Genomic DNA, 13,598 nt, shown 5'->3' with positions numbered 1-13,598 from the left:
TTTGTCCTAACAAGTTGCCTTTGCTCATTTTATATGGTTTCCTATCTGTGGTTTTCTATTTTCAGTTATGAAGTCAAAGTATTGTGTGCATAGTCGAGACCTTTAAGGATGTGATGAAGGGTTGATCTGAATCTGACTTGACTTGCTGCAATCTAAACTGGTGATTTATTTATGCTTTGGAATTGATTCAACTTGGTTGGTGGTTAACCACCTGCCCTTCAATGTCATCACTTCCCTATGTGACAGTATTTCAAGCTCTGAAGCCAAACATGTAGCACACCGAAATGAAATGTTTCAGAGCACCAGAGCACTTTAAACTAAAAAATATGCTAATTTGCACCTAGTATCTATTGCCTTGCATGCTGTACGAGAAGTTCATGTTTATGACACAGTTTTTTGTAGAGTAAACTGCTCATTGGCCTGATAACTTCTCTATACAAATTATTATCTTGCGTAAAGGGCTTCTATATTACTGGGACTTCTTACCTCCTGGAGCCACTTCCTGCTAGCTGCCAGTCTCCTCACCAATTACTTTTCTTTTGTTTGAGACACATCAGTAGTGAGAGAGGCGATATCTTCCAACATCAGGTCCTTTGAAGTTGCCGATGCCCTTTGAAATAATTATGAAGAGAGTACAATGAAAACCAAAAGAACATGCTGCTTTATCTCAAAGTAAATGTGACATTTACCTGCTACACAAGTTTACCTTTGAATGATATGTCTCCCTTTAATGTTTTTTTAATCATAATTTCAGCACACAAAAAAAAAACCCCAGCTGCTACAGTTGCATTGGATGCTTAAAGAAAACTCTGTCTCTCAAAGTTTTCGCTCCCTTTGGCATTAATGATAGTTCTTTGTGTGTTAGGTCCCTACATAATAACTACTTCTTCTGTGTCTTGACTCTGTTGCTTGTCATTTTTCTTCGAAAAGGGAGGAAAGATCACAGAAAAGCACCTGCTGGGATGACAGCAACGGAAGTGATAGGAGAAATGTTTGTAGCTATAAATATAGACCTTGGTGGGTATACTCGAGACTTTCCATATAAAAAGTACAATAAGTTCTGTGCAACAACTTTTTACAACTCTATTTATTAACATCAGTTCTTCATCATGGCCGTAGAAAATATGACAAAAGATATGGCAGAAGTGTTAATAAAGAGAGCAATGAATAGGTCAAACAATATCAGAACTTTCCCCTTGTAGCCTGCCAATTAGAGTCCTATGTGACAGACACGGGTAGAAGAAGAAGAAGGAGTAGAAGAAGTTTTACTTTATTGATTGATTATTGATTACTTGAATAATGTTTTTTTACCCTCATTCAACACATGGGCTGATACAGTGCACATGCAGAAACAGGATCCAATGGACATGCACTAATGGAGAGATGTCAGAGTGAGGGAGCGGCCCCCGACAGGCACTCCTAAGCTGGTTGGGGGGTTTGATGTCTTGCTCAAGAGCAAGACATCGAACCCAGGAAGTGGACTGGTACCAAAAAGTGTGTGCTCACAAGCACGAGTGAATACACACTTTCCCAACTGGGCATAATATCTAGACTCTTAAAAAGAAACATGTAAAATGAAATACCTAAGTCTAAACTTACCTCTTGAATGGTTGTGAGATTGCATTAACAAAAAACTGAATAAACACAAGATTGAAAGGTAGTTTTTCACTGTTTGAAAATTGCTTTTAAAAATATTTACACAAATATAAAGATTTAAATACATTTTACTTGTGTTTTTAACTGTGCAAACATTGCTTTTAAATGTATAAATATATATAAAGATATGTTATTTTAACAGAGCTAAAATTGCTTTGAAACATTTACACAAACATTAAGATTTAAAGACATTTAGCTTGTTTGTTTTTAACGGCTAAAAATTGCTTTTAAAATAAAACTGAATGAGAGAGACTCCCTAAGGTGGGCCATACCTAGTTGTGCCTGCAGTCTTTTAAACTCATGCATTTTAAGTTGATCAGTATGCTACTAATGCTCTTAACTTTCTGTTTTACTTTGCAAAGCATTTTCATTTTGTTCTGTGTATGGTGCTTCAAAAGTGAACTTACCTCGCCTTTTAATCTCAGCAGGTATAGAGAGGAAGTGAGTGAAAAGAGTTTCTTGTTTTGAATAGTTTGGGCTAAATTCTCTTGCCCTGTGCCAACCTTATGACTCTTTACATTGTAAATATTAAATGGACTTGAGCACACTGATTAAAGTGACCATCAGAAGGAAATAATCCCATGTATACACATTCATACAACACTTACAAAGCAGCAGGAGCAGTGTGGGGTAAAGCGTCTTGCTCAAGGACACATCGGTACTGTAGCTGCAGGATCTTGGGATTGAACCCCTAACCTTCTGGTTGTGAAATGACCAATTCTACTAACTGAGCCACTGTCGCACCTTTTAGCTAATTAATCCTTATTAAATAGCTCAACTATAATCCTCCCTGTGTTGTCTGCATTGGAGTCTTCTCCCCTGTACGGCATACATTTTAGGACATCCTCAGGTCTCAGACGAAGGTGTCAGACCTCAGACGAAAAAGCATCAGTTCTCAGGAAAACCTCCGTCGGGTGTCAGACCTCAGACTAAACGGCCTCAGATGAAACTGTCTCAGACTAAACGGCGTCAGACCTCAGACGAAACGGCCTCAGACGAAAAAGCCTCAGACGAAACGGCCTCAGACGAAAAAGCCTCAGACGAAACGGCCTCAGACGAAAAAGCCTCAGACGAAACGGCCTCAGACGAAAAAGCCTCAGACGAAAAAGCCTCAGACGAAACGGCCTCAGACGAAAAAGCCTCAGACGAAACGGCCTCAGACTGAACGGCCTCAGACGAAAAAGCCTCAGACGAAACGGCCTCAGACGAAAAAGCCTCAGACGAAACGGCCTCAGACGAAAAAGCCTCAGACGAAAAAGCCTCAGACGAAACGGCCTCAGACGAAAAAGCCTCAGACGAAAAAGCCTCAGACATATTTATTTTATTTATTTTTAAATTCGAGGGGGGGGGGGGGGGGGGTGACTAAACGGCCTCAGATATAATTATTTTATTTATTTATATATTTTTAAATTGGGGGGGAAGCGGAGCGTTGCCGGGGAACATGAAACGTCATCAAGATGCGACCACAACAACCCTGGCGCGTCTATGGGCGCGGAATGAAAATACAGTAAGTAAGTTTTAGTTAACGTTCGCCGTTCTGTTTCTTTTGCTTATGCCATTGTTATATATATTGATTTATTGACTTATGGTTAAAAGGTAGGAAGAGAGCTAGCGTTATATTATATTTTTTAAATTGTAAAATTAGGCCGATACTATTGTGTCTTGCTAATCGTAGCTAGCTTCAGTAGTAGCAATTGCTACAAATGTACATAGCATACGTTTGTAGCAGACACATATTTTAGCTCCCTTAAATGATTATGGGAGGCTTTAAATGATTAACGCTGTGAGGCTATTAAAGCACTTAAAACAGTGAAGTGATTAGGTCGTGTATTGTAGTAAATCAAATTCTCACATTTTGTTTGATATTTAAAATGAACCAAGTGTAAATACTGACCATTAGTCCTAAAATTATAGCTCGTTAAATTTCAAATGACGTATTGTATAGAAAGCTGTCAGTTGTGGATTTCTACTAATTGCCTAACGCTATTATTTTGCAATAACATTTTTGTTGTTTACTTTTTTTCAGACATTGGTGCAAGATGTCAACTGACAGCAAGAGTGAAAGGAGTATCCACAATCATCAATATACTTATGAGGCTATGTATGTATGAGTTTTAGCTGAATAAAGTTACTACCTCTTAAGTAGAATGTTCACACCCAGAAATTTCCATAATTCCACTGGCTAGCTATTTTGCATCAGTACAGGTGTTAGAATATCATTCAACCTATGGTTGTCACACTTAACGTTTTGTAGAGGATATGATAATATTGTTATTCAGAAATGGCTTGAAACAGAAGGAAATACGCTCTGTATTGGCTTCATCTGGACATGAAATCAGGTAGGCCTGCATTTTGAGAAATGTGTTGCTGTATCAGATACCATTGACATGACACATCTCTGATATGCACATTGTCTTATAATTACAAAAGTCTTTTCCTTGTGGACAAGACACAATGCATGTGCTTTTATAAGGAAAGCATGTATTGTGGTTGTTTTGTGACCTAACAGTGAGAGACACATGAGAAGGATTTTGAAAGTTCTGGGATTGAGGCGGAGAGACCCCCAGCGACCTCTCACTGAAATCCGCAAAGCTGTGGAGGTAAGCCTTAATAAAACAAGTATCGTCAATAAGGCTAAGATATTAATATGTTTTTCTGGAACCTTTGTTGCAGGATTTTTGCCGATATATTGAATACATGTAATGAAATGTTAGTTGCTCAGGTTGTATTTGCAGTGTTTTTCCTTATGATAATTCAAATGGTTTAATATGTTGTGCAATGTGTTGATTTACAGAGTGAGATGAGACAGTGGTCACCTGAACAAGGCATCAGGGCAATGCTGAAACGGGTTCGGGATATCAGAGGAGTGCAGCCTTGCTACAGGTTGGTCTCTATACTTTGCTCTTAATGTTATGAGGTAGAAGCTCATTTCAATTAATTTGTAGGTCATTTTAATTAATTTGTAATCTCCTGTTAATATAGAAATGATGTTGCTGAAATAATGAGGGATCTGGATGCAAGTGGTCTTCAAAAAAGAGCTCCTGGCAAGAAGAAAATTCACCGGAGGAATTACTTCTGCCATGGCCCAAATGACACCTGGCACATTGATGGTACATATCTTATCTTTTAAATTTAAGTGATCAACTTCTAAGATGGTAAGTTTATACTCATTCAGAAACATACATTGTTCCATACAGGTAATGACAAACTGAAGTTCTTTGGCATGTGGATACATCTAGGTATTGATGGGTATGTTGCATTTTCTTTGCAGTCTGTAAATTCATTGATAATTTAATGTTCCATGAAGATTAGGTGTTGATGTAGATTTTGTCACATATGGCCATGTAGACTTTCAGTAAAAGTCTTGCTATGATTACACGTGCCATAACGGTAATTCAGTCCTATTATAGTAATGTGAATATGTGCACCTTTTCTGTTGTTGTCCACTCAGTTTTTCTAGGAAACTTCTTTGGTTGAAGCTAGGCACTTCCAACCGCAAGCAAAGATTTGTTGCAAGATACTTCTACGATGCTGTTCAGGAGCAGGGTGGTATGCACTGTATTGTTTTTAATTGGTTGGAATTCCTAGAAAACAGTTACCAAGCGAAAGATTTAAGTTTTGGTAACAATAGAATGTCCTTGATATGGTTTCAAATACCAAACAGTTATGGCACAAACAAAAGATTTTCTTTTTGTATGCTCAGGCTGTCCCAAATTGATTCGAGGTGACAGAGGAAAGGAGAACCTTGTTGTTGGTCAAATGCAGATGGCATTTCACATGCGTGAGCAGGGGAACCAGGCACAGCAGTGCTTCAGAATGGGGACATCAGTGCACAACCAGGAAAGTTTTTACATTTATACACAAATATTTTTAGACCGGCACTGATGGCATTCAAAATAATAGTGTAATTTTTCATTGTTTAGAGAGCCGAATGGTTCAACAGCATTTTAAAGAGGGCATGGATCAAGAAATGGCTGATAACATTTGAGGTATAAAAGCAAATGATTTAACAATACAGACGTAATAAAAAAAGTACGCTCCTAAAGTTTAATGTTTTTTTGCTTGACATTTACACCAGCTTGATGTAAAATGAACATCCAACACCAACTGACAATTTAGATGTTTGACTTTCTTTTGTTTTTGGACCATATCTTGGATTAGATAGTTTTCTAAATGTAATGTGTTGCTAGTCAAGGCTGATTGAATCTGTCCCCAAGAAACACATATAAACTGTAGAGTATAAGATCAAAAAAGTCCTCGTCAAGCAGGAGCATTTGCTTTATTCTATTGCCTTCTGAAGTGATCCTAACTGTTGTGTATGCGTATTTAAGGAAAAGCATGAGGATGTTTTGACTTAATATAAAAGAAAATAAATGCTGCATACCCTGATTTTCTAGTTACTTTGCTACATGACTTTATTTTTATTTAAAAAAACCCACTCATCTTTGGGAATTAAAATCTTGTAGTTTTTGGGCATTTCCTCACTCTTATTGTAATCATAGACTTGATTGACATAAATTTAGAATTTGGTTCACTGATGTAATGCTAAAACATACAACTTCTGTCTTTTTCAAAATCACATGCTTAGGCCATGATGGAGTCTGGCATCCTTGAGCTTGACAACCCTGTACACATGTAAGTCAATAATGATCAGATTAATTGCATGTCACTAACAGATTTAATGTTAACATTGAGTTCCATTTCTTTCTCCAAAGCAACTGCTTGCAGTACACACACCTTCCACTCCTTCAGAAAGATTTGAAAACTGAGCAGATAACATGGAACATCCATGACATCCGCAAACAACGCTATGCTGCAGGTCCATTTGGGAAGCCAGATGTTCTCTACACGTCCCCACCTCCTGGTATGTTACTTGCAAGTTGCAACAAAAGTTGATAATCTTTATTTAACTTAATTCTAACGTAACAAAACACACGTCATTTGCCAATGTAATCACACCATTGCATCAGACTGACAGATTATAGGAACAAATTCTGAAATTTGTAAATATTTGTTTATGTTTTAGTGTTGGCTACCTATCTTTTTAATTTCATATTACTAAATCTGTAAACCTACTTAAAACATTTCATATTTAAATTAACATGCAGGAAAGACATTGAAGCTTCAGCTTAAAGCATTGTAGGTCATGGTGAACTGATTTATATGCATGCTCTGAAACAGCTTTGCAATTATTGATGTACTTGTCATTCTAATGGAAAATGTTCCCCCAATTGCAGGTTTTGCTGACATGCTGTGCCCAGTCGACACAGACCTCCTCGACTACGCTAAAGAACTTGTCAGTGAGAAAGATGAACCATTAATGGTGGCAAACCAGGAGTTCCGAGACATGTGCCATGCCATTTTGGAAAGCAGTCATTTTCCAAACACAGCAGATGGTTGTCTTGCTGCATACCTCATGATAGTCCAAGAATTCACCACTGCCATGAACAAGAATACAATTCCTACACCCTGTACATTTGCAGAGGCAAATGAGATATACGAAGTTCTCATCAGACAGAGGATGGGAGGGGAGTGAGCAAGTGACATCTTTAAAACACCTCACCAGTCTTCCTTTGGCTAAGACAAGCGACAGGGCTATCAGCTGGAGTATATTAAATACCTTTTGAGAAATAAAATGATACAAATAACTGGCAATGTTTTTATTTGAACATTTTCACAGTATTGGAAGTTTAGTGTTCAGAAAAAGTGAAACTTTCTTGTTAAACAATGTTTTCCATGTTTCAAAGGTCCTAACCTACATTTTGATTTCTTGATAATTTTCAACTGTAAGAAAAGAATTTCAGTGCTTCATAAACAGCAGACTACAACATACAGCAAAACATATTAGCACAGTGGTAAAAATGTACTGTTGAACCCCAACTTATTGCTTGATTACCAGCTGTAGCCATATCGGCTTGCAAGATCAACTCCTGACTTGAGGAACTGTACAACATCAGATGCGGCAGGCCTCGATGCGGGGTCATAGCTTACCAACCCACTAAGAAAACTGTACCTCTCACTGAGATGTGCTAGGGCATGTGGTGGGGTTTTGGCAGCCATTAGTGCAACCAGCTCTCGTTGTTTCTTGACCTTCCACGGAACAGACCCAGTGAGGAGCTCCAGGTATGTAGCTCCCATGGACCACATGTCTGTCTGCAAGGAGGCCTCTTCAAAGTGTAGAATGCATTCGGGAGCCATGTAAAGATAAGTACCACCAGTTGGCCCTACAGCCTGTGCAGTGAACCTACTGCCTTGACGAACCATCACAGTGTCTCTAATGTTTGCCAGGCCCCAGTCTGTCAGGATTGCCTTCTTAGATGGGTAGTGAACCTGTAAGGTATTGAAATACAAATCTTTTAAGGTCAGGTTGTCCAAAATCTCACAGATTGTATAACTGGTCAAAACCACGTGGCTGCAACAGACATAATACCTATATAATTCCCATACTAATTACAGTCCTATCACCCATAGTGTCCAATGTTTATGGTATTCAGGTAGGATGCACTTTTAACTTTTTTTTTATTGATGTGCAGTGAATCTCAGGAAACAGATGCAAGGCAACCTTGGCAGAGGGATGAAGCTCACAACTTAGCACCACACCCACAATATGGGTTAATTTGTCTTTACAATTTTTTTTCAGTTGCTTGATAGATTTCTCAGATCAGAATTTAAAATCTCAAAACTTATTATTCAACCTCCACATGTAGTCATTGGTGCACATCATAAAACAAATTTCTAATTGTTTTGGACAAATCCTTTGGGACATTCATGCAAATTATGTATAGTCGTCCACTCTTTCCTACATTTAAGTGATCATGCCATGTCGATCAAAATGTGTTACAGTATTGAAAATGTGACATGTTCAACCATTCTGCATGTACTGATTCATGCAATGAACGAATGATTAGATGTTTCAGGGGGCAAGACAATCAAAAATAACCTATGTAAAACATGTTTATCTACAGTACATAACATACGCTCTGGATAATGTAGGAAATTGTATAAGTGTACATAATCCTTTGCATGAATATGCCAAAGCATTTGCATCTGCAGTACTGTATCTGTTTAACTTGTTGAAAAAGCAGAGAAATTGCTTTTCTGATGTGCATAAGTGACTTGATGACGTGGAGGTTGAACAAATAGTTGAGAATTTCAGTTGTGATCTGGGAAAATTAACAAAATCAGGGAGAAAAACTGTAATTCAAGACAAGTAGCTTACCATGACATTTGCTGGCTTTAAGTCTTGGTGAATGATTCTTTGTGCATGGATATACTCAACAGCCATTGAAAGGTCCAATGATATGAAACTGGCATCATGTCCTTCGAGCTAACAAGACAAAAGGTAAAATATATGTAAACTAAAGAAATAGTGAAAATGTTGCTCAAATTAAACATTATGGGGTCAAGTGTGCAGAAATCGTAACTATGTCCTGCATCTCTTCCGAAATAAATGTACACGTATTGACAAGAACGTCAACTTCCAAATTACCCATAGGTGGAAGTGCAATAAAAAAAAGGCACAGATACAGCTCTAGCAAATAAAATGCCTTTATGGCAAACATCCTGTGCTTCTGTGGCAGCAGACAAAGTAAGTAAGCCCCCCCCCCCCCCCACAGACACACCTAAACATTGTTCATGCAGACATAAGAGAAAGAGTAATGGCACCTTTACAAAGCAGTTGTCTGTATGAAGCACTGCTTCCAGGGTGGCTCCGTGAATGTATTCGGTCGCCAACAAAAAGCAGGTCTCACTGCGGGCTGCTGCCATGAGTCTGACAATGTTGGGATGAGACAGTCTCCTGATAAAATACAAGACAAAGAACACAATGTAGTGTCACATTGTTTTACAACATTGATAAATACAATGATAAATGTATCATTATAAAACTTTCGCAAACACAGCACTATCAAATAAAAAAACAATATAAATCACATGTAAGTTCTTACAAGGACACGTTTATTTCATGTTGGATGTCGTCGTCCTCACATCCTGCAGAGCCAAATACTATCCTTTTAACAGCTGCCGGAGTACCATGGAAAGAACCTTGATATACCTTGCCAAATGTTCCTTCACCAAGTAGGTTTTCTTCATCGTATTTAATTAAAGCCTTGTCCACATATGGAACACGTGGAAGATACACTTGGGGATAAAAACACACATTATCAAACAGCTGCCACTTGGTGCTCCAATCACTCCTGTCATGTTTGTAGAACAGTCATATCTAAACCATGCAAGGCTATCTCCAGGAGCTGTAGTCAGTTTCTACCCCTGAAATATGACAACTTCTATTCTTTCTTTGGTTTAACTCAACCTCTGCTTAAAAATATGTCTAATGATAAATCTAACAAAAAACATTACTTACATGATGGTAAAATGGGAGTCATGCTGGACGATTCAGGGAGAAACATATTTGCAGAACCTACAAATAGCTCTTCATCTCCCTCCACTGCTCTCCTTTCCCCTATAGGTGCACATGGTGACAGCCCTTGGCTTACAGCTCTGCCTATAATTGCAGATGACCCTGAATTTACATCCACCTGTGACCTGCACTGGCTTTCCTTTCTCGCTCTCCCTGTCTCCAGTTCACCTGAGCTGGATGTCTTAGGATGGATATCCTATGAACACATTTGGAGAAAATATCTATACTGCATGTTTTCCACTGTGTACTAACTAATGTCCGTGACACAAATAAGACCATAATGAAGATCAAGGCTTTACCTGATCTGCAAGACTCCTACCCACATCAGTTTCAGGGAATTCATCTGCAAAATAAGACATGTATTAGACTAAAATTGTAACCATGCAATAGTGCACACATACTACACAACCATATACCGGTTCAATATGTAATTTCAAGATACACTAAAAAAAGTCCATACATTCAGTATCGGCAGACATACAGATGCCACTTTCATCATCGCCCACATCAGTTTTAAGGAGTTCATCTGCAAAATTAGACACATTACACAAAAAAATATAAACATACATTAGCAAACACATAGTGCACAAGCTTATATAGGTTGGAAATGTAATCACAAGACAAAATTTAAAAAATCTTTCATTTAGCATTGGCAGATATACAAGTACACACCTGAGGCGGAACTTAGATCACCTGAAACCATGACATCTGCAAAAAAACAATATTTCTTACAAAATTAACAAATTGGACATTAAAGATAAAAGCAATACTTATTACACTATTGCCTATTAATTACCACATTCTCTTCGTCCAACATAAACTGTCCTTTTCCATGGAGTCGAAAGGTCTGAAACAGTCTTATACTCTTTGTGAAAGTCCTCCTTACTCCACCTGGACCCATCAGAATGGCAAAGGGTGAACTCACTCCCCTCAACATCCCCTGGCCAGAAACTGTTTTTGCCTATGTTGACCAAGTCATCATAGGTTTCATGGCCTTGTAGAAGGACGCGAGGTGGAGTTTCATCCAAAATCAGTTTCTGGTACCGTCCATACTTTCTGAGAGTTCTAGGCTTCCACTCCATTGGAGCCAGTCTTATCTAACATCAAGGGAAAAAAATAAAATAAAATGTAATCATAATAAAAGAAGGTCTTTACAAAGATATGTATACAACACATTCATACAATCTGTGTCTGTGGCTTAGTATTCACACACCTTCACTAATGATTTTCCACAGCCCAAATCTTTATCATTGAGTGGAAATTGTTTTTTCTTTACTTGGGGCTTTAGTAGCTTTTTGGCTTTGCCAAATGCCTCTGCTGCACCTGTAAAGTAGTTATACATTTAGACTGACAATTGTGTCAAGCCAAGCGATCTAAACTATTTCTTAGTAACAGTACTAGCTCTTACAACTGTGTACAATTTTATTTTTCCTTACTTAAAAATGCATTGGCCCTTCTTGAGTTGGTGTCATCTGCAATATGAGAAGGGCAGTGTTATGAAACAACTGCATTAATTCCACAACTGCCACAGGCTTCTGTACAGTGAACTTCATATACAAATGTGATGTCCTCATATTGTACGTTCAATCAGCCTGTAATTTTTTACAAGTTGTGCAACAACTATCAATAGTCAAGCCTACCTGTTTTGTCAGCTGCCAGGAGCTTTTTGACTTTGGCATCAAAGCCTTTTTTGGTAAGCTCACCTACAAATTAAATTTGAAGTGGAGGGAGTGACAATAATGCAGTAGTCAGTCACCAAATCTTGAATCAAATTCACCTTTTATATTTTAACAACAAAAAGTACACATACATACAGCGTTGTGTGGCAGTTAAAGTCAGCATGAATGTGCTACCATTACCGTTAAACCACAATGAAACAGTCGTTACCGTTTTCAAGTTCTTTTTGAAGATCCTCATAGGCTTTCACTTTGTCCATCTGCTGAAATATATATGGATCAATTACTGACCAATTTAGCAAAACATTAGCCATTGCTACTAACGTTAATGTACTGAAGCTAGCTACGATTAGCAAGACACAATAGTATCGGCCTAATTTTACAATTTAAAAAAATATAATATAACGCTAGCTCTCTTCCTACCTTTTAACCATAAGTCAATAAATCAATATATATAACAATGGCATAAGCAAAAGAAACAGAACGGCGAACGTTAACTAAAACTTACTTACTGTATTTTCATTCCGCGCCCATAGACGCGCCAGGGTTGTTGTGGTCGCATCTTGATGACGTTTCATGTTCCCCGGCAACGCTCCGCTTCCCCCCAATTTAAAAATATATAAATAAATAAAATAATTATATCTGAGGCCGTTTAGTCACCCCCCCCCCCCCCCCTCGAATTTAAAAATAAATAACATAAATATGTCTGAGGCTTTTTCGTCTGAGGCTTTTTCGTCTGAGGCCGTTTCGTCTGAGGCTTTTTCGTCTGAGGCTTTTTCGTCTGAGGCCGTTTCGTCTGAGGCTTTTTCGTCTGAGGCCGTTTCGTCTGAGGCTTTTTCGTCTGAGGCCGTTCAGTCTGAGGCCGTTTCGTCTGAGGCTTTTTCGTCTGAGGCCGTTTCGTCTGAGGCTTTTTCGTCTGAGGCTTTTTCGTCTGAGGCCGTTTCGTCTGAGGCTTTTTCGTCTGAGGCCGTTTCGTCTGAGGCTTTTTCGTCTGAGGCCGTTCAGTCTGAGGCCGTTTCGTCTGAGGCTTTTTCGTCTGAGGCTTTTTCGTCTGAGGCCGTTTCGTCTGAGGTCTGACGCCGTTTAGTCTGAGACAGTTTCATCTGAGGCCGTTTAGTCTGAGGTCTGACACCCGACGGAGGTTTTCCTGAGAACTGATGCTTTTTCGTCTGAGGTCTGACACCTTCGTCTGAGACCTGAGGATGTCCTAAAATGTATGCCGTACCCCTGAGAGTTGTTGCTTCAAAATGCTGCACTTCTTATTAAAACACATTTTCAGAGCTGGTCAGTTAATTATCAGTTTCCTGTGCTGTGTTAATATATCTATACTTATCCAAATTATGCTATGCAAATTTAAACACAGAATGCAAGCAGGAAACAGCGCAGATAAATGGATGGATGTGCAAATGTGAAATAAGACAAATCTACTCGCATGGAAATAAAAAGCTTGATTAGCCTTGTCAATTAAGCTTATGCAGGGGTCAAAATGGTAAGGTCAAGCTGTGTACAGTGTTACCTCACATTAATTAATATACATAAGCATAAAAAAGGAACAGGCATTAAAAATGTAATCTATTGTAAGACTGAGAAAAGTAACTGAAGCTAATCAGCTTTGGCTTCACATTTTTATTTCTGTGATATTAAACTGCTATATCTGGTCTGACATGTTTTTGCATAATCTGTATATACATATATGGTATGAGCATTAATATGTTTTAATTAAAAATGACCAGACAGGAACGCATTAAAACTTGCTGTGTACTTTGTCATAATCTAGATTCCAACGTGTTATATCTAATTATTTTAGATGGAGTATTTTTCAGTCCCTCTCCCTTATCATCAGTGGT

At 38.4% G+C, this 13,598-nt stretch overlaps 2 protein-coding genes across 13 annotated transcripts; one reads left to right on the top strand and one right to left on the bottom strand.

Annotated features, from left to right (window-relative positions):
* The first annotated feature begins 3,022 nt into the window (after positions 1 to 3,022).
* LOC306817225 (uncharacterized protein) lies at positions 3,023 to 7,292 on the top strand. 7 transcript variants are annotated; one of them, XM_079333936.1, is made up of 12 exons: positions 3,023 to 3,163; positions 3,683 to 3,757; positions 3,936 to 3,995; positions 4,166 to 4,256; positions 4,451 to 4,539; positions 4,639 to 4,766; positions 4,854 to 4,905; positions 5,108 to 5,205; positions 5,360 to 5,645; positions 6,245 to 6,291; positions 6,372 to 6,520; positions 6,894 to 7,292. In XM_079333936.1, exons 1-9 carry the CDS (start codon positions 3,114 to 3,116, stop codon positions 5,539 to 5,541), a joined length of 825 nt encoding a protein of 274 aa, XP_079190062.1. In that variant the 5' UTR covers positions 3,023 to 3,113; the 3' UTR covers positions 5,542 to 5,645; positions 6,245 to 6,291; positions 6,372 to 6,520; positions 6,894 to 7,292. The 7 variants fall into 7 exon arrangements, with proteins under 7 accessions (XP_079190062.1, XP_079190063.1, XP_079190065.1 ...); XM_079333937.1 differs by lacking the exon at positions 6,894 to 7,292 and having other exon boundaries at positions 3,683 to 3,723; positions 3,911 to 3,995; positions 6,372 to 6,853; XM_079333940.1 differs by lacking the exon at positions 6,894 to 7,292 and having other exon boundaries at positions 3,148 to 3,167; positions 6,372 to 6,853.
* Positions 7,293 to 7,301: 9 nt separating this feature from the next.
* Positions 7,302 to 12,364, bottom strand: LOC306817198 (cyclin-dependent kinase 2 homolog). 6 transcript variants are annotated; one of them, XM_079333886.1, is made up of 15 exons: positions 12,264 to 12,364; positions 11,963 to 12,014; positions 11,716 to 11,778; positions 11,512 to 11,547; positions 11,289 to 11,398; positions 10,940 to 11,172; positions 10,748 to 10,783; positions 10,536 to 10,601; positions 10,375 to 10,418; positions 10,244 to 10,271; positions 10,019 to 10,159; positions 9,603 to 9,795; positions 9,322 to 9,454; positions 8,876 to 8,983; positions 7,302 to 7,986 (listed from the first exon to the last, which is right to left on the bottom strand). In XM_079333886.1, the coding sequence occupies exons 6-15, from the start codon at positions 11,010 to 11,012 to the stop codon at positions 7,549 to 7,551; spliced, it is 1,260 nt and encodes a 419-aa protein (XP_079190012.1). In that variant the 5' UTR covers positions 11,013 to 11,172; positions 11,289 to 11,398; positions 11,512 to 11,547; positions 11,716 to 11,778; positions 11,963 to 12,014; positions 12,264 to 12,364; the 3' UTR covers positions 7,302 to 7,548. The 6 variants fall into 6 exon arrangements, with proteins under 6 accessions (XP_079190012.1, XP_079190007.1, XP_079190008.1 ...); XM_079333881.1 differs by having other exon boundaries at positions 10,019 to 10,271; positions 12,264 to 12,362; XM_079333882.1 differs by having other exon boundaries at positions 10,019 to 10,271; positions 11,963 to 12,011; positions 12,264 to 12,362.
* Positions 12,365 to 13,598: the final 1,234 nt, after the last annotated feature.

Source organism: Symphodus melops (assembly GCF_947650265.1).
Source record: "Symphodus melops genome assembly, chromosome: 2".
Lineage (NCBI taxonomy): Eukaryota > Metazoa > Chordata > Actinopteri > Labriformes > Labridae > Symphodus > Symphodus melops.
Note: the sequence above shows the minus strand (reverse complement) of the source record. Positions and strands in the feature narration are given on the sequence as shown.